This window comes from Protobothrops mucrosquamatus, unplaced genomic scaffold (genome assembly GCF_001527695.2).
Source record: "Protobothrops mucrosquamatus isolate PMUCROS unplaced genomic scaffold, P.Mucros_1.0 scaffold87, whole genome shotgun sequence".
Classification (NCBI taxonomy): Eukaryota; Metazoa; Chordata; class Lepidosauria; order Squamata; family Viperidae; genus Protobothrops; species Protobothrops mucrosquamatus.
In genome coordinates this window covers 635,732-662,433 of record NW_015386463.1, presented here as the reverse complement: position 1 = coordinate 662,433, position 26,702 = coordinate 635,732, and the positions used below count along the sequence as shown (strand labels likewise).

At 37.1% G+C, this 26,702-nt stretch overlaps 1 protein-coding gene across 1 annotated transcript in view; it reads left to right on the top strand.

Moving 5' to 3' along the window:
* CEMIP2 (cell migration inducing hyaluronidase 2) overlaps window positions 1-26,702 on the top strand; it is a 63,490-nt gene that overhangs the window by 10,891 nt on the left and 25,897 nt on the right. The window contains exons 3-7 of the mRNA XM_015812481.1: window positions 532-672; window positions 7,499-8,060; window positions 14,486-14,655; window positions 16,271-16,459; window positions 24,620-24,789. Of these exons, the coding sequence (XP_015667967.1) occupies window positions 532-672; window positions 7,499-8,060; window positions 14,486-14,655; window positions 16,271-16,459; window positions 24,620-24,789 (1,232 nt within the window). The remainder of the gene's footprint in view (window positions 1-531; window positions 673-7,498; window positions 8,061-14,485; window positions 14,656-16,270; window positions 16,460-24,619; window positions 24,790-26,702) is intronic.

The following is a 26,702-nucleotide window of genomic DNA, read 5'->3' as shown; positions in this document are numbered from 1 at the left end:
TGAAAAACCAAGGGAGGACCTCTTAATAGTTTCCTGTCTAAATTAGAGGGGTCCTAAATTAGTAGAGCTTGTTCTGGAAAGAAAGTTTTGGGTACATACCTACTTCAGTAAGACTTCTCCAATCAGCACCTTCCCTACCGGTACTTGTTGAGAATGATCCTTGTCATCCCCAGTCAGGACTTCAGCTACATTTAATGACAGCAGTCAGATCAGTCAGTGGCTATGGCATTTGTAGATGATTGAGAATTTAGTCCAACATGTCTGGAGAAGACTAATCTACAATGTAGTTTGATTTCAGTACATAAATTGCAAGAAAGGGCACCTTACTCATCAGACAAGGTTTTGTGGAATATTCAAAATTTAGTGGACTATAACATTAAAATATCCATTCATCTATAGGAATTTGTTTTCAATTGTGGGCATTTTAATTTGATTAAAAATTAGCATAGTAAGTGGTGTATTATCACTGCTCTACTACTTTTCTGAACACTATAGTACTTTAATTGTAATTATTATCCCACTGTATTACAGAGAATTGTCCAGATCAAAATCCACGCCTTAAAAACTGGAATCCAGGACATGATAGAGAAAAGAGAATCGTAGTCCAAAAAGGAGATCTCTTCCGTCTGAATGTGGATGCCACTGTGCATTCCATAGTTATACAGGATGGAGGTATGCAAAGCTGTTCATAATGCTAAACTGAATGGGACGAGGGCAAGTATTTTTATTTATTTGTGTGTTAGCTGCAGTTATTTGCTGAATAGAGCAGGCATCTGGGGGGGGGGGAATCTACATTGTGCATTAAAAGTTATTCAGATGACAGAAGCATAGTTCTCACCCATCGTTCTTTAATCTATGTAAAGTTTTCCCCAGCTTCATTCATTTTTGTCCAGAAAACTGGCCTTTTGGGATAAGATGAGTAAAGACATGCTCTTAATTTCTTTTACAAAAAATATCTCCCCTAGTTGTATGCCCGAATTGGGCAATCATGTACACAGTTAATGCATTTGTCTCCATTATTAGACTTTGACCCTTGACATTGTCTTTATTTTATTTTAATAGTTGTGTGCAGCAGTACTGCTATTAACTGAAAGGAAGAAAAATGAATATTTTTTTTGCCAGTTTTCTTACAATAAATAACATTCATTGGCACAAAGGTTCCATTTTTGTCATTGTTATCCACAAAGAAACCTATTTTGCCAGAGAAATCCATAGAGTCTTATGGCAATCCTAGCCATCATGTTGCATTTTAAAATCTGGTATGATTAAAAAGACCAGGGAAACATTCATTGAATTAAGGTAGTATGAATTGGCTCATTGCTAAGATTGTTTTTCTCTACTTTGGGTAGTTACAACAATTATCATGTTCATTGTTATTTCATTTGACAACTTTTGAAAAACTATCCGTTCAGGCTATTAATAGAGTTCCAAGAAATTACAGCTGTCGTGCTGCCAATTACAAAAATCCACATATGTCAGGATTGCTGTGCATCTTGGCAGTTATCCATATTTACTGCAAGTGATATCTGAAGAAGGAAAAAATGGTTGAATAACCACACAAGTTTAGAACAGATACTTCAAATAATTTTATCCAGAAGGAAGTCTCCTCCCAGTTCATTTCCTGTCCTTTGGAGAAGAACACACAGCTAGTCTGATAAAATATAATGGTGGTTGACCAAGCTGTCTCCTAGAGGGTTTGAAGTGAGAATTTCCAATGTTCCAAGCCAGTAGAAACAATTTGGAAAAGTTGCTCAAGAATATTTCTGGGAAGAAGCAAAGGGAGAAAATGAACACTAAATTACACCAGTTAACTCTGTAAAGTGTAATGTAGAAAACAATGGCAAAAAAGAAGATAGGTTTCCTCTCACCCAGATTATTTGCCCGAGAACACTGTTTTTTCTCTTTTTCTTATTTATATAAAAATTCTACCAGGTACCCATTTTGTAACTTGTTTTGTTTCCGCCATTTGTAGCAAGTTTTGTAGTAGTTTTCTCTTTCTCACTCTGACTGTAACTGTAGTAAATAAGACATCATTAAGTAGCTATTAAAACTGTATATCTCTAGCCAATCCCTTTTTTTATTTAAAACCATCTTGGCCTATACATCTGCATATATATTTTTTTGCTTTGCTCTTTTCTGCTCTTGTGTCTATTTTTAGCCTTTATTACTATGTGGAATATTTTATTGTATGCAATAGTGGCAAATATTTGTAGCTCAGGTGTAGGATGAGTGTGAAGGTTTGTTCTCCGAGCATCATCACTATCATCATCATCAACAACAAGTTGGAAGGGACCTTGGAGGTCTTCTAGTCCAACCCCCTGCTCAGGCAGGAAACCCTATATCATTTCAGACAAATGGTCCAGTCTCTTCTTAAAAAATTCCAGTGTTGGAGCATGCACAACTTCTGGAGGCAGGTGGTTCCACTGCTTGATTGTTCTAACTGTCAGGAAATTTCTCCTTAGTTCTAGGTTGCTTCTTGTGGTTGAGCTTGTGGGTTCGTTTCCAAACATTTTGTTACCAGGCTAGGTAACATCTTCAGTGGAGTTTAAAGGATGTCAAAGTGTCAGTGTTCTTTTGTTTATAAGGGCCTCAGGTATGGGTGTGTCGAGTGAGGGTCATGAGACGGGTCTTGTGATGGGCCAGGTGTGAGTCATCAGTGAGTCTTTTAATGGGTCTTGTGATTGGTTATAGGCTGGTTGTAGATCAGTGTGTCTGTTGATGGAATTGCTTGTGGTGTGCCAGGCCCTCAACCAACCCACGCAAGCCCCCCCCCCAGCAGTTCACCTCCCAATGACCCTGACTGATGTAAAAAAAACCCTCACAAGATCCATTACAAGACTCACTGATGACTCACACCTGACCCATCACAAGACCTTCATTCTACACACCCGTACCTGAGGGCCTTATAAACAGAGCACTGATACTGACATCCCCTAAAGTCTGCTGAAGATGTTACCTAGCCTGGTAATGAAATGTTCGGAGAACAAACCTTCACCCTCATCTTTTATTGTATTTCTTGCTGCTCTGCCAAGCAATCATTTCTACCAAGCAAGTATTTAATTTACCAAGCAAATTAAATACTGCTTAGCCATCAGTGTTTTAGGAACCTTACACAATAAGCTTGACTGATAACTTTATGAGACAGTGACCATATTTAGCAAGACCGCATACAATATATCTTTAAATTTTAATGCATATTTACATTTTTCACTGCTGTTTAGTCCTTGTCCATCCTTTGTATGACCAAGCCTCAAGAATGTACTTCTTCTCCAGTACAGGAGATGGAGAATCCACCGGTGGGTTTCCATTGGATGCCTGCTCCTGAGACCAAGTAGCCAAACTTTGACACGCCCCCTGTTGCTGTGAGATCCAGTCTTATCTTGGTCTCAAGCTCTTGCAGACGTCTCAAGGTTTGGCTCTCAGGATCAGAATTAGATTTGCAGGTTAGAGACCCATCGTTGAATTCTCAAAATATTTCCCCACAAAATAGCTCTTCCCTGGTCTNTTGTTATTTCATTTGACAACTTTTGAAAAACTATCCGTTCAGGCTATTAATAGAGTTCCAAGAAATTACAGCTGTCGTGCTGCCAATTACAAAAATCCACATATGTCAGGATTGCTGTGCATCTTGGCAGTTATCCATATTTACTGCAAGTGATATCTGAAGAAGGAAAAAATGGTTGAATAACCACACAAGTTTAGAATAGATACTTCAAATAATTTTATCCAGAAGGAAGTCTCCTCCCAGTTCATTTCCTGTCCTTTGGAGAAGAACACACAGCTAGTCTGATAAAATATAACGGTGGTTGACCAAGCTGTCTCCTAGAGGGTTTGAAGTGAGAATTTCCAATGTTCCAAGCCAGTAGAAACAATTTGGAAAAGTTGCTCAAGAATATTTCTGGGAAGAAGCAAAGGGAGAAAATGCACACTAAATTACACCAGTTAACTCTGTAAAGTGTAATGTAGAAAACAATGGCAAAAAAGAAGATAGGTTTCCTCTCACCCAGATTATTTGCCCGAGAACACTGTTTTTTCTCTTTTTCTTATTTAGATAAAAATTCTACCAGGTACCCATTTTGTAACTTGTTTTGTTTCCGCCATTTGTAGCAAGTTTTGTAGTAGTTTTCTCTTTCTCACTCTGACTGTAACTGTAGTAAATAAGACATCATTAAGTAGCTATTAAAACTGTATATCTCTAGCCAATCCCTTTTTTTATTTAAAACCATCTTGGCCTATACATCTGCATATATATTTTTTTGCTTTGCTCTTTTCTGCTCTTGTGTCTATTTTTAGCCTTTATTACTATGTGGAATATTTTATTGTATGCAATAGTGGCAAATATTTGTAGCTCAGGTGTAGGATAAGGGTGAAGGTTTGTTCTCCGAGCATCATCACTATCATCATCATCAACAACAAGTTGGAAGGGACCTTGGAGGTCTTCTAGTCCAACCCCCTGCTCAGGCAGGAAACCCTATATCATTTCAGACAAATGGTCCAGTCTCTTCTTAAAAAATTCCAGTGTTGGAGCATGCACAACTTCTGGAGGCAGGTGGTTCCACTGCTTGATTGTTCTAACTGTCAGGAAATTTCTCCTTAGTTCTAGGTTGCTTCTTGTGGTTGAGCTTGTGGGTTCGTTTCCAAACATTTTGTTACCAGGCTAGGTAACATCTTCAGTGGAGTTTAAAGGATGTCAAAGTGTCAGTGTTCTTCTGTTTATAAGGGCCTCAGGTATGGGTGTGTCGAGTGAGGGTCATGAGACGGGTCTTGTGATGGGCCAGGTGTGAGTGATCAGTGAGTCTTTTAATGGGTCTTGTGATTGGTTATAGGCTGGTTGTAGATCAGTGTGTCTGTTGATGGAATTGCTTGTGGTGTGCCAGGCCCTCAACCAACCCACGCAAGCCCCCCCAGCAGTTCACCTCCCAATGACCCTGACTGATGTAAAAAAAACCCTCACAAGATCCATTACAAGACTCACTGATGACTCACACCTGACCCATCACAAGACCTTCATTCTACACACCCGTACCTGAGGGCCTTATAAACAGAGCACTGATACTGACATCCCCTAAAGTCTGCTGAAGATGTTACCTAGCCTGGTAATGAAATGTTCGGAGAACGAACCTTCACCCTCATCTTTTATTGTATTTCTTGCTGCTCTGCCAGATATACCAAGCAAATTAAATACTGCTTAGCCATCAGTGTTTTAGGAACCTTACACAATAAGCTTGACTGATAACTTTACGAGACAGTGGCCATATTTAGCAAGACAGCATACAATATATCTTTAAATTTTAATGCCTATTTACATTTTTCACTGCTGTTTAGTCCTTATCCATCCTTTGTATGACCAAGCCCCAAGAATGTACTTCTTTCATACTTTGAATTAAATCCACACTCATTCATTGCCTATTTATTATAGCATATTGCTTCTTGTTCTACCACCCACGTTCCTCATTGCTTTCAACTTACTTATCCTGATATGTCTAGTTCTCACTTCAGCTGAACAAGTCGGGCAGAAACATTCTCTTACACATTCTCCTATCTTCTTTGCAAAAGATCACAACACAGTACTTTTGAATCTGTATTTCAATAATCATTGGCAGACCTTAATATTTCTCTATACATTTCCCCATCTTTAAATTAAATTTTACAAAGGTATAAAAATTTGTATCATTCTAGATTTTTGCATTTAGCTAGAGCTTTCAATTCATCATTCTACCAAACATTTTTCATACGTCCCATTGGCGAAACTCAGTATTCTTCTATGGCAGGGGTAGGCAACCTTGGCTCTTTTATGACTCGTGGACTTCAGCTCCCAGAATTCCTGAGCCAGCATGGCTGGCTCAGGAATTCTGAGAGTTGACGTCCACGAGTCATAAAAGAGCCAAGGTTGCCTACCCTTGTTCTATGGCATTCTATAACACATTATTTTCATTTGGTTCTAAGCCAGAGGGGGCCCATGGCCACAGCCCGTTTGGAACCAGGTCACAGAAGTGGCAGGTGAGCGTGTGTGTGCACAGCTCCATTTGGTGAGCGGCGTGCACGCGGGCACAAATGCCATTCGCACAAATGGAGCTGCACACACTTGCCTGCTGGTCGCATTGAACCATCCCCCCTCCACCTGTCTGCAAACCACTGTTGTAAGCAATTTCCACATCCCTTTTCTTATATCCATTTTCCATCTATTCTGTAGTGAGAGTAATCTATATTCTAATCTATTCAAACAGGGCTTGCCCTTTGTCTCTGCAGTAATTCCCTTTCACTTGTACTTCTTCCATTCTATTTTTTCTACAGGCTCCACTCTTGACACCATTGAAGACTGCTATGTCTCACCTTCAGAACCTCTCATTACTTTCAATGCCCTTCGTAATTTTTAACTCTTTCATCATAAACAATCAAATCAGACATGCTTTTTTATTCGTTCATTCCCCATGTATATAAATGAAGTCAATAGTATTTAAATCATATATATTTCTAAGCGGATACTTGCCACCACCAATCTCATTTATTCTTGAGTCTCCAAATATCCAGATAATTTTTTCCCCTACTTTCTTCTTCCTGATATCCATTCACATCACCCAGGGCTTTTTTTCTCATGGAACGCCCAGAACGGAGTTCCGGCACCTTTTTTGGATGGAACCTTGTAGGGTAGGCAAGGCGGGTTGTATGACGTGTGTGAGTTCCGGCACCTTTTTTTTTTTTTTTAGAAAAAAAGCACTGACATCACCTAATGGAATAATCTTTCCCCTATCTCATTTATTCAGAATGTTACACAATTTCCCCCAAACTTGTTTTTTTTTCCCCATTACCATTATTTAGTGGAATGTAATAAACAGTGCTCATCTATCTTTGAACTCCTATTTTTGTATGGATCCACAACAAACTAGAGAATATCATATTTTCTAGCATACTTTTTAGCCTTTATCTCTCTGCATGTATTAATCAACCCTGCTCAGCAAGATCAGACCATCTTTCTTCAATTATATTATATTCTTTCCATTTCTCTTACCTTCAATATCCAGAAGATGTTTATTTTTCCCTTCATTCATTAATTTATTCTTAATACTATATATTCTTCGTGCTTTCCAAGTTACAGTCTGCCATACATTGACTGTCAGCAGAAGATTCCTGAAGAACAACCATAAAGGACCTTTACCATCATCTTGCTTTTCGTAAATAATGATTTTATAAAGAGTAGTCTTAGGTTTTTCAGCTTTATCGTATCAATGCCATATTAGCATTTATGGCTAATAGTAAGAAAAAGTTATCAGTTTGTTTGGGGGTATTTTGGCAAGTATGATACAAACATATCAAAAGCTCCAGTTTAACCCCAAATATACTCATGGTATTTTATGCAACCTGGGATTTCTACTCTAAAGGTTATCTGTATAGTGCTGGTCAGAGAGTACTCAGTGATTTTCTGTCCTCACGTAAAGCAATGTATATGTTGTTGTTACATATTTAAGAATTGCTTACCTAACAATATTATTTCCTACAGGATTACTTGTCTTTGGGGATGATGAAAATGGATCTAAACATATTACCCTGAAAACACGTTTTATCCTGATAAAGGATGGTGGAATGCTTCATATTGGAGCAGAAAAATGTCGCTATAAGTCCAAAGCAACTATAATCTTATACGGCAAATTAAACGAAGGTGATTATGTGCCAACATTTGGTGAAAAATTTGTGGGCGTGGGCCCTGGTGGAACACTGGAATTGCATGGCTCTCAGAAATTATCATGGACTTCCTTGTCAAAGACTCTGTATTCTTCAGGGCTGGCCTCTGGATCCTACACATTTGAAAATGAGTTTTTCCGAGCTCTGCACGTGAGAGTGATTGACCAAGACACTGCAGAGGTTTTGGAAACGGAGAGGTTTGATACTCATGAATCTCACAATGACAGCAAAAGACTTGAGGATTTTCTAAAGACTCAACATTTTGGTCGCATTGTTGCTATTGCTGTAGCAGACTCAGCTGCTAAAAATCTACTAGAGGAAACCAAAAGAATCATTCAGGATCTTCTGGGAAGTAAGCTCGTTAAAGGATTGAGTTATAGGTAAAAAAATGCTTTTGCAAAAAATCTCCATACTCTTGGTTAACCAATTCTTTTAAAGGTGGTCCTTATATTAGTTGAGATCTGACCTCAGCTTATTTTAATGCATAAATATAAAGACTAAACACATTTCTGTTGAGTATGATTTGCAGAGCCGCATCAGGAAATTTCATAACAATTATCAACACTTCACAATTCTGATAATTCTTACAAAAGACATTAAACTACCCCCAACTCCAACCTAAGTGATAAATTTATTTTTTGATGCACATGGCTAGCCGCTTGCCATTAAACTCTGGGTAAATAATATCTGGTTGAAGTGAGCAAAAGCAACAAAAATAACCTTATACTCTCTAAAAACAGCCTCAGACAACTTAACTTTCCTCCTCAGCGTCTAAGGAAAAAAATATATATTTCCTACCTCCACCCCAGGCCAATTGATTATGGCATGAAAAATACATAAAGCAATTCCATGTTCCAAATTCAATTGCACAGTATATATTTAAACAAATGCTGTTTATTTTCTGTTCAAATTCACACCCCAGTCTCCCCTCACATTTAATGTTACTGCTTTTTGCATTAAGTATTAATGCTGTTTGTTGAGAAATGGTTAAGCAGAAATATCTCCATGCTGGTTTCTTCTGAAAAATTGAATGCATACCCATTATTAGGCAGTATTGATCATTTGGTATAAAAATAGATTTCCAGGACACGTTCAAATATCCAGGACTTCTCCCCTGATTGGCAATAAAAATGTTCTTTGAAAGATAAGAGGCCTTGCTGGGTAGAAATGATTGAAGACTTGGGACCTAAAGAGGAAGGATATTGCAGGATAGTGGGCAGGGCATCCTCTATAGAGCCAAATATATTGTTGCCCAATTTTATTCAATATTTCCCTTCCTATTTTGTACTTGCAGTTTAACTAGTCTGCTCAACATTGTCTCTAAAATTCAAGAAAACACTTTCAGGGTTACTCAAAAGGCTGGCAATAGGAGGATGGGATAAGAAAATTTTAGTTAGGTTAATGCCTAGATTTAATCCACAATATTTTCAGTTACATGTATTAGCCTACTCTGGCACTGGCAAAGAAAACAGACTCTTACCCTTCTATTTTATTTTTTATTGCAAACTGTTTTATAATCTGTATGATTTGATTATACATTTTAATAGCCAGCAGTGTGAAAGTCAGTTCTGCCCTTCATAATGCACAAGGCAACCAGATGTTTTGGCTTTGACAATTGGGAAATTAATGACTCTACATGTACATCTAAAGGAGGCATGCACAGATGGATTTGTTAAGAGTGGCATTTAAACATATTAATACAATCTAAATATGTATTTATTGCCTACTCGGGTATATCTATTCTGAGAAATCACTTAAAGACATTGGCCTGATTTTGAAATTATTCTTTTAATGAAATGTAGAATAAGAGTACCTCTTATGCTAATTTCCTTAATATTCTAAAAGAGGATAAAGGCCTATTAAAAGGGATTATGAGAAGATAAAAGAATGAGAATCAAGCATCAGTGGCTACATTTATCTTCTGTAGTCCTTAAAAGAAGTTAAAAATCATCAGAAAAGCTTGATTTGAATGTCACAGGTCATAGATACTGCTTTTGTCTGTCAGCAGTAGGGAGATTGAACAGAAGGGATTTTCTTCCTCCCCACATCCCCATGATGCTAACTATGTTTTTGAAGGTTGATGAACATCATAAGATGCTGTAGTTAAGGATGCAGCATTGAGCTATATGGAAGAATGTCCAGCTTGAATATTTTGTACATATTATGATAATAAACTCTGTTCCTTAATATTTGTTAATGCATCAGCGTTTACAAACAACAACTTATACACCCCCCCCTCTCACACACACAGTAAAATGACTGCACAGGAAAAGAGAGCAGCTTTAACCTATTTGTAATTTTTTTAAAAAGGGGGAGGGACCAACCAGCCTTTGGCAAAAATGCCTAAAACCGTAAAGTTTCTTTCAAAAGCTGTGGTGTTCTTTACCAAACTCTTGGGTAAATTTTCTTAGCATCTAGGAAACCGGGTATTTCAGGAATAGATATTGCTGCTTGATTTTAGTGTGGCTCCATCTTTGGATGCATTTCTTGTGTAAACCGTTTGATCCTTGCAGAGGAAAAGTTAAGAGTTTAGCATGTAGGGATGTAAGGATGTAGTTAGAGCCCTGTAAAAGCTTGATGTCCAATTGCACCAGTTTGAATTGCATGCCTAAATTTTCAAGGCTGCCATTTATCTGCCTAACTAAGAACCAGTATCTTTTGCATAAGACTATAAACTGGTATTAATAACTGCTTTTGTCCTTCAAATTGAGAGTAAAACTGCTGATTAGTCCAAAAATCTTAAGCATTGGAATAAACTGAGCAAATACTGATTCTTTAAATCTTCAATCATCTCTCTCTTTTCTCTCCCCCCTTTGCAAATTATGTAAAATTTTGCTTTGATCAAGTATTGTGATGTTCACAAAGCACATAGCTTTCTTTTCACAGTTTGATTGGTCCTAATAATGTCTTACAGTGGATTTCTTCAAAAAATTCACTGTGCTGTACAGGTAGTCCTTGACACAATTGAGCCCAAAACTTCTGTTTCTAACCAAGACAGTTAAATGAATTTTGCCCTATTTTACAAGCTTTCTTGCCACAGTTGTTAACTGAATCACTGCAGTTGTTAAGTTAGTGACACAGTTGTTAACTGAATCTGGCTTTCCCATTGACACAAAAGGTGATCACATGAACCCGGCACACTGCAACGGTCATAAATGTGAGTCAGTTGCCAAGAGTCTGAATTTTGATCACGTGACCATGGAGATGCTGCAACAGTAATAAATATGAAAAACAGTCATAAGTCACTTTTTTCAGTGCTGCTGTAACTTTGCACGGTCACTAAATGAACTGTAAGTTGAAGGCTACCTTTACTAAGCTATTGTTTTCAGTAAAATAGAATGGCGGTTAAAATAATCTTTCCCAAATCAGATATATTGACTATAACTCCAAAATTTCTCAGCAATGATTATACTAATTATGGCAGAGGCCCCCAACGTTTTGGGCACCAGGGACCGGTTCCATGGAGAGAGGTTTTTCCATGGACCGGAGAGGGCGTGGTTGGTTTGCATGGACCAGTTTCTGGCATGCCATGGACCGTTGCCGGTCCATGGATCGGATTGGAGACCCTTGAATTAGGGGATTCTGAGAATTGAAATCTATACTTCCCAACACTAGGGAAAGCTGTTGAAATGTGTGGTTTATAAATCAGTAGAAATAATTGAATTGTAATTATAATGATTGTACAAGTGACTGAATATCGTTCAAGAAGTTGTTATTTCTGATTGATTTGTGGGGGATTATTATGTTTGATACATTCCTCACTAGAGGAATTACTTCATAGCAACATTATTAGTTTTGACTGCTGTGGGATTTGTTGAGCTGTAGAGATGAGGCATCTGTTAAGTAGAATGAGTTTAATGATTACCGTACTTAAGCAGCCTTTCCTACTAACTGTTTAAAGATAAATTAATAATAATAATGCCTAATCCCAGAGAGAAACATGTTAGGATTATGTGCTATATCCAGAAAAATTCTTATAGTCCATTATTAAAAATAGCTGTGAATTGATTATGAGACTCTCTGTATCTTAATCAAGAGTGTGCACTGCCAACACAAAAGGGGGGGATGTGTGTGTGTGTGTATGTGAGAGAGAGAGAGAGAGAGAGAGAGAGAATAGGAAGAAAAGGAAGGAAGGAAGCAGAGAAAAGAAAAAGAAGGAGGAAGAAAATTGCAAATTCAAAAGTGTTTTCAGGATATTAGTATCATCTTAAGAATCTATATCAGGTCATAGCTGAAACAGTCAAGCAAACACAGTCTGTCTAGAAGAAATAAATCATAAATCGGGCCCCAAAACATGGTTTTCTAAACCATGTAATTCCATAATGATGTTGTGCAAATTGCCAAGTCTGTTATTTTGGTAACATGCAAAGAACTATTTTGCACGTTGTTATTTAACCAATTTTTGTGCTTTACTAATGTTTTGAAACACTCAATTTGCAGATAGCCCTAAAACAAATAGAAACAATCTGGGTGGTGTGTTTTAACTTATTTTATTTGGCTTATAGGCTGCTCAATTTGCAAATGACTCATGAAAATTCCCTGAACTAATTAGGATTTGATCGTAAAAATCATCATGTTCAGTGTATTAAATTTATTAGAGTACCAGTGGCATATTTCTGACAGTGAGAGCAGTTTCATTAATCCTCCTCTAGAAATTGAAACTGTAAAAATGTATTCTATCCTCAAAATTAGCTATGTCCTCAAAATTAGATTCAGAAAATTCCACTTTTCAAAGCAGATTTTGAGAAGTGGGAGAAGGAAATTTTATTGTGCTAGAGTCTATTAAAATTAGACTGAATTCCATCCACAGATGCAATCTGTGGTTTTTTAAATCCTTTGACTCAACTGAATATTCTTTCCTTTTTAGTTCCATGTTGTCAAAACAGATTAAATCATATTGTTATTCCTCTTTGCATCAACTTGCTGCCTGTCATCATCTTGACTTTGACCTGGAATTGAGGGTCTTGGAAAATGAGGTTTCATTCTTGCTTTAAAGAAGCCGGTAATAGCTACAGCTTGATAAGCTACAAATCTAGCATCTCTCGGGGAATTTTTTTCAGTTCAAGAGAAAAAGGCAGTAACTTAAAACTGTGGGAAATTTTAACATCATAATAAAACAAAGTTATTGTATATTCTGACCTTGGTCTCTTCTAAGCAACCACAAAATTTAGCCAAGAGTTTAGAAACTGAGGTACCAAATTCTAGATCCAACATTAACAAGAGAAATAGTTATATGTAAATAGAAACTGGTTTTTTTCCCTATTTTTTTTTTAAATGGTTTGATGGAAACAAATACATCTTACTGTTGCATTTGAAAATTGCATCTTCAGCAAAATAGGAATTGTAATGGACTTAAACATCAACTACATTTCTAAAAGTTATTCATCATTGTAAAATAATATTTTATAATTAATCCTATTTCTTAATTAAGCCCCTGAAATATTATTCTAACATTTCTGTCCTAAAATTGCTCATCTATTGTATTTCCAGAACCAAAGTCATAGCAGTAAGATTATTTTCCTCTTGTGTTTAAGACTGAAACAGGTTTTTTTAAGTTAATTAGATGGCATGTTTACCAAACAATTTCAAGGACTTTTTTTTTTTTAATGAAAACAGTTCCTTCCCGAACAGTTCTAGATATTGTAAGTGAAATCATTTGCTAGAAATGTTAATACCTGTAAGCACACAATGAAGGGGAAAAAAGTTATGGTGGAAAGAAAATGGAATCTCTTCGTTCTGGTCTTATGAAATCAAAGGTGTCTTAAAGTAGACCCAATATAGAAACCAGGAGTAGCTGTAAAGACCAAAACTTCATGTCAAGGATTTATAGATTGTCAGGAGATAGGGAGGAGGAGTAAGAGAGGTTGATCTTGGTTTACTTTCTAGTTTGAACAAGTAATTTATAGGGTATCCGCAATGAAGCCTTCACACCAGCTGACACAGACTGATTCATTTCCTTTCTTTCCCCCGCACCCCACCCCAGCAAATGGATAGGATTTTTTTAGAGTATTTATAATTTTGTTCTTATATAATTTCCTTTTTTGAGGAAGTGTCTTCAGTTCAAAGTTGTCTTCCTTTTGGCTAAACAAGCATGCACAATGCTTATCCCCATACTAAAAACTTCCTTGACACATACTGCCTCTATCAATCTTTACAATATTTTAGAAGATTAAACCAATAAAACCAGTGGTACTTTTTTTTAAAAAAAAAATGATATCCTTTGGTCTTTTACTAATTTTGTTTTATTATCATAGAAGATTCACATATACGGTAATGGGTTTTAAGTTAGACTAAGTGGAAAGTGCCAACTTCCAAATTGTGAAATTATTTGAAATCTAATATTTTTCTGTAAGCACCTTAAGCTTTTATCTCTTTTGGTTTGCATGTGAGCTTAGAAGTGTGAAGACTTAAGTTCAAAAGACTTCTGCAGTCCTTTCCTGGGAATTAATTCTTGACTACATCAAAACAAGCTTTTCCAGCCATGTGACTACCGGATACTTGTCAAAATGAGAATATTACAATTCCCATTAGCCCCAGACAATATGTCAAGTGTTTGTGACTGGTTGGTAGTCCCATGACCATAATAACAACTGAAGCACACTAAGCTGAGGAAAGCTACTTCTGATAAATGAAATTGAACAACTAAGAAGTATTTCTTAATGCATCGAAGTGAAGAAGTATTTTTATTTGGAAAATTGATGAGGGATTTTTTTATACTGATATTGTTGCATGTATTATTATTGGGGTTTTTTTTAAAGGAACCCTGTTTGGGATAAGTATTAAAAGTTGTGCTCTCTTTTTACAGGCAAGCCTGGGCTTTAGTGAGTGTAATTGGTGACGGAAATTCATCTTGTAATGAATCTGTGAGGGACTATGAAAACCACAATACCGGAGGACAGGCTCTTGCAGAGAAAGAATTTTTCACAGTGGATGGCCAGAAATTTATTGTGAGGGCTTTCAGTGAATGGATTGCTGGTAGGAATATGCTATTTTTATTCTTTTTCTTTTAGAAAACCAGATAACAAAAAAATATTTTGGTTATCTTGTGCAGCTAGCTTTGCTATATTTTGAATACCTCTTATTGCTATGTACCTTGTGTTGATCATAAGAAGCTGTAATCTGGAGAACAGAAGTAAAAAAAAGAAAAATCTAAAGTTTATATGGCTATTTTATGTCTTTGTTTTAATAAGCACATGAAATATGGAATGTGGGGATAAATATAAAAGATAAGTCTGCTGGCAAAAAACCCCAGTATTGCTTTGCTGTTTGTTTATTTTTTTGAGGAGACATTATTTTTTTACAAAACGTCAATGTTTTTATATTTGTAGAAGAACTGTTAACTTGTAGCTATCATATAAAATCTTTTTTTACCTTAAAAAGGAACGGAAATTAATTAAAATGTTTTTTTTCATATGGCCATATGCTATCTTCTTACTTTTAAATAGGAAAAATAAATCATGGCTTTGGTAGCTCTTTAATCAATACACTTAAACCATAATGATTTATTAAATATTCTTAAATTAGAAATGAACTTTATTGAGATATATCAAGTATGAAAGAAAAAATAGATTCTTAGATTCCTGTCTGTTATAGATAGGCAAAATTGGAAAGCTCATAGCCGGTAGCAATCTAGATTTTAATTCAAATGCTTTGACTATATTAATTAATATCAGGCATTTCAGTTACATTCTGATGTGCATTCAGTCATATTACATACAGCACTCCCTGTAATCCCTTAATTCGGGGTAGAGTCGAGCAGTTGGATGGAGCTGAGCGCTTACTGGCCAGATGCCCTTCCTGATGCCACAAGGAGTTCACAGCAAATAGTTTCTTTGCACCCTAGGAGAGAAACATCTGCTGCTACCTAGGATTGAACTCGTAACCTTCCGAGTGGGACGCAAGTGTCTTCACCACTAAGCCACCACACCGCTCAATATTACATACAGTTCTGGCAGATTGTATTGTAAAATAAAAATAATATGAACTTCGGAGTATTCTGCCAATGCAGCCTTGTTTTTCATCTGAGCAATCATTGTCTATGCTTGCTGAGACAGAAATGGGTTAAGTAGTAATGACACCTGATGGACTGAGTTCAAGGAGAGCCTTAATTCTTTCCTCCATGCTTTATTGCTTCTTCCCAGTCTGAGTGAGGTAGCCCCTTAGCATTGGGAAAAGGAAACTTCAGCTCTGCCCATAGAACCAGGCCTTAATTTAAATGGCATGGTTCAAGGAAGGGAGAAGGCTTATCTAGGATACTGCTGAGAATGTTGGACTTGAAATCCATATATCTTGGGAACCTCAACTTGGAAAGACTGTTGGAGAGCTTTTCTGACTTCTCCATAATGTTGACTTTGCATTCAAAATTATGCACATAGCAGTGTAGCAAGGAGAAGGGTGAAAAATCATAGGGAGTTACCGAAGAAAAAAGTACTTAACAACTTCAACTCTAGCTCTGTGCAACCTTTGGTCTTGCTGATTTGATTTGCATGTACATTAAACTGTTTTGATGTAATACAGTTTGAGCATTTGCAAAGGTGGTCACTTAAAAAAAAAAATTGAACCAAGAAAATTGTTAATTTTTTGCTCCAAGGTGTTCCAAAATGGGGTTTTCAGGTTAAAGCTGTGCATGGAGTGATAATGGATTTGTCAGAAGATGTTAGCAGTTGGGAGCCTGGAGACCAGATTGTTGTAGCAAGCACTGATTACTCTATGTATCAAACAGAGGAATTTACACTCCTTCCTTGCCCAGAATGCAACAAATACCAAGTCAAGGTGAAAGGTAAGAGCTGAGAAGTAAAAATGAATGTATCTAGTAATCTTTGTATTTTTTCACAACGTATGGTTCTGCTATTTGACATTAATGTAGTCCTGGTGACTTTTTGCTTTGAGAATATTTTTCTAGGTGCTTAATATCCACCACTGTCTAAAATCCTCAATTGACTCTGATGTGGCATGTATGGCATTGATTCTGTAGGCACAAGGAAAGACTGCTTTAAATTTATTTGCTCGTAAGATGTGAAATGAATTTGATTTGCTCTGGATGTCAATGCTGCTAACATCGGATGTTCTTGCTTTGACAACACATGGGAATGTAGCCATCTTTTCTCTTTCTTTTTTAGAGTTAGTTGATGCTGGGAGGGGGGATATGGATGAGAGTCCAGTTTAATCATAACAATAATAACTCAGCCGTGGGAATCCAAGGTTATTGCGCCCAGGGCTGGAGAACTGGGGAGAAAGGCCGCACTTCAAGCTAATTGGGGAATGTGATTTATGACTGTTAATTGGAGGAGGGATTTGTGCTTTGCTACTTTGTGCCCAGGGGAGGTGAATTCAGTTTTTGGCTTTAACTATGTAGTGCCAATACTTGGTTTCTTGAATAAAAGATTCTCTAAGGTAAACAATGCCTCGAAGTTCTTTTGAAGAATTTCATCTGTCAGAACCATGACATTGAGTTGATTAAACATTTGCATCCACATACACGTTTTTATAGTCCAAATGATGAGTCTGTTCAACTAAAATTGGATCAATGCCAATGCAAAAATGTCTATTATTTTTGATTATCTGTAAATAAAACTTTCCCTTTTTATTGTTCCTGCCTCCCATGCATTTTCCTTATTTGGGGTGGCTGTCTTAAGCACTGAAGTATTTAGCATACCATTGTTTCTTTAGTGTTTGTCTTATGCCTGCTATAGAGATAAATGACTTCTCATGTTGGACAATAATGTTATTAGGATAATTAACCTCACATCAAACAGTAAAACTTTAGTACAGGTCTCTTCACTAAGAGATTGGGGTCATTTCCCCCCCCCCCCTACTCTTTGCCCTTTTCTTATCTTGGATTTCTAACACCGCCTATAACTACATCTAAGGCTGGCTAACCAGAATTTGATGCAAATTCTTACTCAATAAGACAGGTGTGTTCAAGATGTTATATTTCTTCACAGCCTAATGCTTCTGAGATATTAAGAAATATAATATTCTGGTAGAGAAAAAACATGCAAAACAAAATAAACAATTTTCTATGAATTTTGTGAAATGTTGCAGAGGTTGGAAAATAGCGGAGATCTGCCCACTCTCTCAAAATCATATATAAGTGGGATAGACAACAACACCATCAGATGGATCTGTCGCTGGCTGACAAACCATACTCAGCAAGTAATCCTCAATGGTACTACATACACATGGAGAGAAGCAAGCAGTGGGATACCACAAGGCTCGGTCTTAGGACCAGTACTCTTCAATATCTTCATTAATGACTTAGATGATGGAATAGAAGGGGGACTCATCAAATTTGCAGATGACACCAAGCTGGCAGGAATAGTCAACACCCTAGAAGACAAGCTCATGATCCAAAAAGATCTTTTTTTTTTTAATTGAAAATTTTATAACATTTTACAATATAAATCCCTCCCTCAAACCCACCCTTCAGCCCCCCTCCCTCCCCCCCACTTCCCAGAGTCAATCACAGGAATAATAATGAAATAATCATACTCTAAATAATCTTAAACAACTATAAAAATATTAAATCTATAATCTCCTTGACAAACTTGAACAATAGGCTCTATCCAATAAAAAGAGTTTTAATGTGGAGAAAAGCAAAGTTTTACATTTAGACAGGAAAAATCAAAGGTACAAGTATAGATTAGGTGAGACCTGGCTCAAAAACAGCAACTGTGAGAGGGACCTTGGAGTCCTAGTGGACGATCACTTGACTATGAGCCAACAGTGTGCAGCAGCAGCCAAAAAAGGTAATACAATCCTGGGGCATAGAATCAAGATCACGCGAAATATTAGTACCGCTTTATAAAACCCTAGTAAGACCATACCTGGAATACTGCAACCAATTTTGGTCACCATACTAACAACAAAGATGTTGAGACCTTGGAAAAAGTTCAGAGAAGAGCAACTAAAATGATCAAAGGCCTGGAGACTAAAACATATGAAGAACAACTGCAGGACTTGGGTTTGGCTAGTCTAAAGAAAAGTAGAAATAGGGGTGACATGATAGCAGTATTTCAGTATTTGAGGGGCTGCCACAAAGAAGAGGAGGTCAAACTTCTCCAAAGGACCAGAGGGAAGGATGAGAAACAATGGTTAGAAACTGATCAAAGAGAGAAGCAACCTGGAATTAAGGGGCTCCATCACTGGAGGCTTTTAACATGAGAATGGACAGTCACTTGTCTGAAATGGTATAGGTTCTCCTGCTTGAGCAGGGCGCTGGACTAGAAGATCTCCAAAGTCCCTTCCAGCTCTATTCTATTCTTCTATTCTGGTCCTCATAATTATTGTTCTTAGCAGAAAGCATGGCTGTTTTAAAGTAACTCATAAATGATCTTAAATGTATGATTTGAAGGTGTATTCAGATTAGGGGCATCCATTTAAGCTGAGTTACGCTAGTAGTGATTATAATGTCTGGATCAGGTCAGTGTAAACTTTGAATTCTTTAAGTATAATAATGGTGTAAAAATCACTATGAATATAATCATTTATTTATCAAATTTCTATATTGCCCATCGCACTTGCATGATTAAATGGTTAACATCTGATTCTATAATTATTTTGAAAATTCATGATTAATATTTATTGAAATCTAATTTTTAATTATGATTTGAAGGTTTAATAGTAGTTTAGCTTCTAAGAGAAGAGCTAACTTTTAGTGAACCGTTTCTTGCTTTATTTCTAATTTATCTTAAAGATTGCAAGAAGAATTAGAATTAGAAACTGGTGGACGTGTCACCTCGGAAGTGATTTTGCAGTGGATTGAATGTGTATTATTAAGGTTGTAGAGCATGGATGTAAGAAGGCAGGAAAATATGATGTCATCCCAGCCAGATTATTACTGTGGTGAAGAAGAGATTACTATACTTTAATTTAGATGGGACTGAAGATAACACAGGAATAGCCCTAATATTGCAAGAAAGCCACTGTAACTTTAAAGAGAAAAGGGGTTACGGAAATTAAAGTTCACTTAGGATTTATAAGAGCCCTATTAAAATACAACGACATCACTCGACGGGGAAGACAAACTTTATGCCTAGAGTAGGAGAATGATCACTTTAAAATAAGAAGCGAAGAGAATCTGGAGTCTGAAGTCGTAGACGTCTTTCGAACACGATCGCCTCTCACATGAATGAGGAAAGGCAAGCAAACTATTCCCATATGGAAGCAGTTCCTCAGCTTTCTATTCATTTAATATCCAGTTTCCTTCAGCGTTCCAAAAATCTGTCAAGAGCTTCATACCTTCCTACTTCGCGGGCATGTACAGTCAGGCTGGATTTTTGTGCAAGAAACCAACTTCACTTTACCTGTTAACATCGATCACAGCCTCTATGCATTAAATGTTCTTTTTGTAACTGTTGTACTTTGCATGCTAGTATTAATTAATTCTGAATTAGATCTTAACATCAACTGGTTTGAAGGATTTGTGTCTGGGGAAAAATTATATTCTATATATCAGGGGTCCCCAGTCCGTGGACCGGTACCGGGCCACAGCATGCCAGCAACCGGTCCGCATAAACAAGCAAAGCCCCATCCGCGGGATGCAGGCAGCACACAAAACCACGCATTCTCCAGTCCATGGAAAAACCTCTCTCCATGGAACCGGTCCCTGGTACCCAAAAGGTTGGGGACCTCTGCTATATATGATTTATTACCAAAAAAAGCCATAATGAAGTCGCCATAATGAAGTCACCATAATAAAGCCAAAGATCTGCTATATTATTAATGTGCTAAGATTCAACACATTAGTCTTATTCAAAAATAATAATAAAAATGATTTTTCCATAGCAAAAGGTTACTCAGTGCAAAGAGAATTTTACGCTTTATAAGGCAACACGACAATTGTATATTTTAATGAAGAAACTGCCATTTTTATGTGGAAATATTTGCTTCCAATATAGAAGATAAATTCATAAAAAATAAATTGGAGTCTTCATTACATATTTAAGTATTTTGATAATCTAATATTCCAAAGAGCTTCTCTGACCTATAAAGACACTTTGTTCTATTGCCTGTGAGTGTGTTCCTTTGTGGGTGCACCTGTGTATGAGCACGCATGATGTGTATGCATGTATGCATTCTATTCTAATGTTTTGGGGCAAAATTTGAGTTTTTAACACACATTTCAACAGCATATGGAATTTGGAAGAAAGTAAATCTTCGCTGCCTCATCAGATTCTCATTTTCAGTTGGATTGTTCATGTTTTAGTTGGTTTGTGGGTGCAGGCATATTGAAAGCTATTTTTTTCTGAGAATGCTGTCTTATGCAATTTTGGTAGTCCTCGACTTACAGCAATTCGTTTAACAACTCTGTAAAGTTACACCAGCACTGAAAAACATGGCTTACACTGGGCCTCACACTTAACCGCTGTCGCAGCTTTCCCTCAATCGTGTGATCAAAATTCAGGCATTGGGCAACCAGCATGTATGTACAAGGGTTGCAGTGTCTTCACGTCACACGATTACCTTTGTGATCTTCCCAGGAAATTCCAATAAGCAAGTCAGTGGGAGAAACTGGATTCCCTTAACAACTATTCCAAACAAGTTCATAAAATTGGGCGCAACTACTTAATGACCGCATTGCTTAGCAACAGAAGGTCTGGTCCCTATACGGTTGTAAGTCAAGGATGACATGAATGATGGATTGGTCTACAATTAAGCATGTGGGCTAGCTGGCATTTTTTTCCCTTATGGCATCAACTCATAGAATGCACCTCTGCTGATTTTAATCCCTTTCACTATTCAGGCCCTCATTCTATGTCTAGACCAGGGGTCTTCAAACTTGGCCCTTTTATGACTTGTGGACTTCAATTCCCAGAATTCATCAGCCAGGCACGCTGTCTGAGGAATTCTGGGAGTTGAAGTAAACAAGTCATAAAAGGGCCAAGTTTGAAGATCCCTGGTCTAGACGGTCCAGTAGATTTACATAACATAATTAGAGAGATAGAAATGCTATGATGGGAAACAAAGTGAGATGACCTTTGGCCACTCTCATGTATTTAACTGGATCTAACCCACCAGGAACATCAATAAAATAGTGAAGTCTTGAATGGTCTTTATTCAAAGTTTTAGATGGAGAATTGTACGATTGTAATATTTCTCATCAATTCAGATCAATAATCCATGCATATGTATTATGCATTATTGCTTTGAATGCATATTTCACATCACTCTCAAGTTGAAAACAATTCTTCCATTACATAACCTTTGCTTTGCAGAATTTCTCAAAGACAAGGCTGGCACCAGTAAAGTATCTTTATCTATAGTCATTAGCCTTGTGCCCCTTCACATGCATGCACATGTGCTCCTGGTCTTATATTGGATGCTAAGCTTTTTGCAGATTCTCTGCCTTCTGGTGTTGTATTTCTGCAGGCAATTGCAAATCTAAGGAAATTGCTCAGTCAGCAAGTCCGAGAAATATTGAAATAAAATAGCTAAGAATCTGAGTGGTTAATCAAAACATTCTTGGCTGTAATCTTGCTTTAGCGTTAAAGTGCCTTTAAAAGCGTCACTTTTCTTATTCTCAATCACTCTGTCTGCTACCCAGGACAAAGTAATGACTTTGTAAGATTTTTATAACACAATTACAGACTTGTGATTGCTTAAACCAGAGGTCCCCAACCTTTTGGGTACCAGGGACTGGTTCCATGGAGAGAGGTTTTTCCACAGACCGGAGGGTGCGTGGTTTGTGTGCTGCCTGCATCCAGTGGATGGAGCTTTGCTTGTTTGTGCAGACCGGTTGCTGGCATGCCGCGGCGCGGTGCTGGTCCACGGACCAGGGGTTGGGGACCCCTGCTGTAAACCAGCGGTCCCCAGCTTTTTTGGCACCAGGAACCAGTTTTATGGAAGACAATTTTTCCACAGACTGGGTGGGGGGGAGATGAGAAGCACACAACCTAGATCCTTTGCATGCGCAGTTTACATTAAGGTTCGTTTTCCTATCAGAATCTAATGTCTGTTCATCTGAGGTGGAACTGAGGTGATGATGCTAGTGCTTGGGAGCGGCTGCAAATACAGATGAAGCTTTGCTTGCTCGCCTGCCAGTCACCTCCAGCTGTGCAGCCCAGTTCCATGGCCCGGGAGTTGGGGGGCCCCTCCTGTAAACCTAAATGGAACAGAACCCTAAGTACTATGATTGCTAACATTTGTATGTGTCCTATGAATTCCTGCCAAAATGACTACTGTGCAAAAAGGTCTATTACACCAGGTTTGTGTAAGACATGCTTGAGCATTACATCAGTATAGACACATGTTGTGTGAATGTACCGGTAGTCCTTGACTTATAACAGTTCATTTAGTGACCGTTACAACGGCACTGAAAAAAGTGACTTATGACCATTTTTCGCACTTACAACCGTTGCAGCAACCCCATGGTCACATGTTAAAAATTCAGATGCTTGGCAACTGACTCATACTGTATTTATGACTGTGGCAGTGTACCGGGGTCATGTGATCTCCTTTTTCAGCCTTCTGACAAGCAACGTCAACGGGGAAGCCAGATTCACTTAACAACTGTGCTACTAACTTAACAAATGCAATGATTCACTTAACAAATGTGGGAAGAAAAATTGTAAAATGGGGCAAACTCACTTAACAAATGTTTCACTTAGCAACATAAATTTTGGACTCAATTGTCATCGTAACTCGAGGGCTACCTGTAATTCATTGGAAGCTTGCTAATGAGACCAACTTTATGTCCTATCATTCCAGTTAAAATGCCAAAGATCACAGAATTTGACAGACAAAAAATCATTTTGTATCAGCAAGGGCACTCTCAAAGGGAAATCAACAAACAAACTGGATATTCAAGATGTGGCATTCAGGACCAAAAAATAATTATGGATGGTCATTTGTTGATGGTCAACAAAGCAGATGGTGGCCCAAGACTTTTCCACAGTATTATATATTATTCTAGGATATCACTTAAAACAAGTCTATTATTTTAAGAAGTCACTCAGGTTCCCTGGTAGAACTTCTATTCCCATAGTTTTCTTTCCTTTCTAGCAATCATTTTCTATACGTAGGATTAGATCTTTAACATTGCTTTCATTGCCATTATGGAAACATTTTTCTTATTCTCAGAACCTTTTAGCTATATTCACAAATAGTATGAATAACAAAGAGATTCTAATTTTGCGTAGCCTTGTCATAGCATGCCACAGTCTTTGCATTCCTGTTGCTCATTGCAGTCATCAGCTGGTGAATGAGACTTTGTAAGTTCTTGATGCTTCAGATAAGGTGTCAGTAAAGCTTTTGTTTCATTCTTATTGAAAATAATCATTTTTCCTAACTGGGAAAAACTTGGAATTTAGGGCCCGCCATTAAGAGATGATGTGATGTTTAGTCAAGAACAATTTTCTTACCAAAACAATGATGTTGAACACAACTACACTACATAAGCTGCAAGATGGAGAGCAGAAAAGCAGATAGACATAAAAATGTTAACATATAAATAAGGATATCTCAAGTGATCTATAAACCTAAATTATGAAAAATATTCTAAGCCTGGTAAAAAAAAATTTTTTTCAAAGAACAAGAGTTTATGTAGGCGAAATCCACTTTTTGTCATGTACTAAATGAAAAAAAAAAAAGTTAAAAAAAACTTCCTACTCTCCTTTTTGATGCATTGTATTTTCAGGCAGTGTTAAAACCCGAATCCTTGTAAACCTATTCAGAGGCAAGTAGCTTTTTTTTCTTTTTTTTGAATGAAGTTAAAATGAGCTGGTTGGCTACTTGTATTTATAGCAGGGGTCTCCAAACTTGGCCCTTTTATGACTTGTGGACTTCAATTCCCAGAATTCCTTAGCCAGCTGGCTGAGGAATTCTGGAAGTTGAACTCCACAAATCATAAAAGGGCCAAGTTTGAAGACCCCTGATTTATAGTAATGAAGGGTGTGTCATTTTCATCCTTTTCTCATTTGTTTTCTCTCTTTTGAACCAGAAATGCCTCAGTTCCTGCATATGGGAGAAATCGTTGATGGAGTGGATATGAGGGCAGAAGTTGGAATTCTTACCAGAAACATCATAATCACAGGAGAGATGGAAGATTCCTGCTATACCGGCAAAGACTGCAGATTCTTCAGTTTTGATACTTTTGGTGGACATATCAAGGTATGGAAGGAAAAGTTTAATTTCATCGTATCAAGGCACCAGTGGCTTTTGATCTTGCAAATAGGACACAGTGGAGGGAATTCCATCCTGTTTCATACCATTTAATGCCTGCTGCCTGTTAAGCAGTAGGTTGAGCAGCTGTGTGAAATATTGATCATGTTGCAGCATCGGTACTTCCACTCATTAAATCTTGTTGATTTTTATGGCATGAAGAAGTGAAGCTGCCTTTATACAGAAGCCAAATTTAGCCCATTAATTCTATTCTGCAACAACTCAGTTGCAGTGATACTTGATTTATATACTGTAGAGATGATGCAGCTTATGATTAAACAGAGGTTATTAAATAGAGGAGCTTTCCACCTGCTGTTCTATATTTAATTTCATGGTTAGGTTACTTTAAATATTATGTTTGTGTTTTTATTAAATTAATACTAGGCATTAATTGTTACTAGGCAATACTTAAAGCAAGGTGTACAGCCACATCATTTAAAAGGAAAAATTCTCTTCCCATTTTACACAGAATTCTTATAGCAGGTATGAGTTCTCTTGAAAGCCTTTAAAAGTATAGGTACACCTTGTTTACTGTCTGCCTCATGCAGTGACCAAATAACTAAAAAATAACTTTGCAACCAATCTTTGCATTTATGATCATTGCAGCGTGCCATTGTCCCATCTTCACCTTTTGTGTGTGGTGCCACTGACTTGCCACAAGCAGAGTTAAGTTTTAAGTCTTAGTCATGTGATGCTTCTCCTAATGACCATAGGAGAAGTAAGGTTGCAAGCTCAGTTGTGCTCATGTGATTTTTTATTTAGCGACCACAACATGGTCTCAATTGTCGCTAAGCGAGGACTATCTGTATAAGAGGATCTGTCAGCTTAGAACTCTTTGGTATAAAATTCCCTTAAACTCCATTTTATCAAAGCATAAATATTTGATTATAAAAAAATCATATATGGTACTAAACCTTCCTACAATTTTGCATTCTATCAGTCGAAGACTTTATAGATTATGTTGGAAGGACCACAATTACGTTGGTGTTTGATTTTCTTTCCTGCACATGCAATTCATTCTCTCTCTCTCTCTCTCTCTCTCTCTCTCTCTCTCTCTCTCTCTCTCTCTCTCACACACACACACACACACACACACTTCTTTTGATTGAGGAAATAGTAAACATTACAGAACTTACTTTGGTAATTAATTCCAGTGGCTTTATTGCCCATCTTATAAAATGATACAGTGTGGAAAATTAAATTCATGCTGCTAGAGTCTTCATTTATTATTAAATAAACATTGAAAAAGTAAAAAAAAAATCTGGATCATTAATATTTAATAAAGTTGGAAATAGCCCTGGCAGAGAAAATTAACATAACAAAAAAGAGAACCCTGAAAAATCTTCTAGTTTAGGAATTTTCTTTTATAAATGGTCTCCTTTTTAGTAATAAGTTACTCTTTGTAATATTTACTTACCCTTTTTAGTACTGCTAATATAGTTAATCCTAGATAATTTGTATTTACCCAAATGTTAAGAGAGTTTAAAGTGGAAATTTAAATTTTGATATTTTGCCCTAATCTCTCTCTCTCCCTCTCTTCTCTCCCTCTCCCCCCCCCTCTCGTGTATTGGGGTTTTTGTATTATGATGCATATATTTTTTAGTTTATTGATAATGCCTTGTTTGTTTAAATATTTTTCTAAGATGTACAAAGCATTATCATTGAAGAAAATGTGAACAATAAGTTGGATTATTTTTGCATATTCTTCCAGATTTTAAAGAATTTCACATCTGTTCATCTCTCTCATGTGGAGCTGAAGCAGATGGGTCAACAAATACCNTTTAGTTTCTGAGCCAGTACGTCCTATGTCAGTCAATGGCTTCGCTCGCGTCAAGACTGGGAATCTATGGTCCAGGACGGGC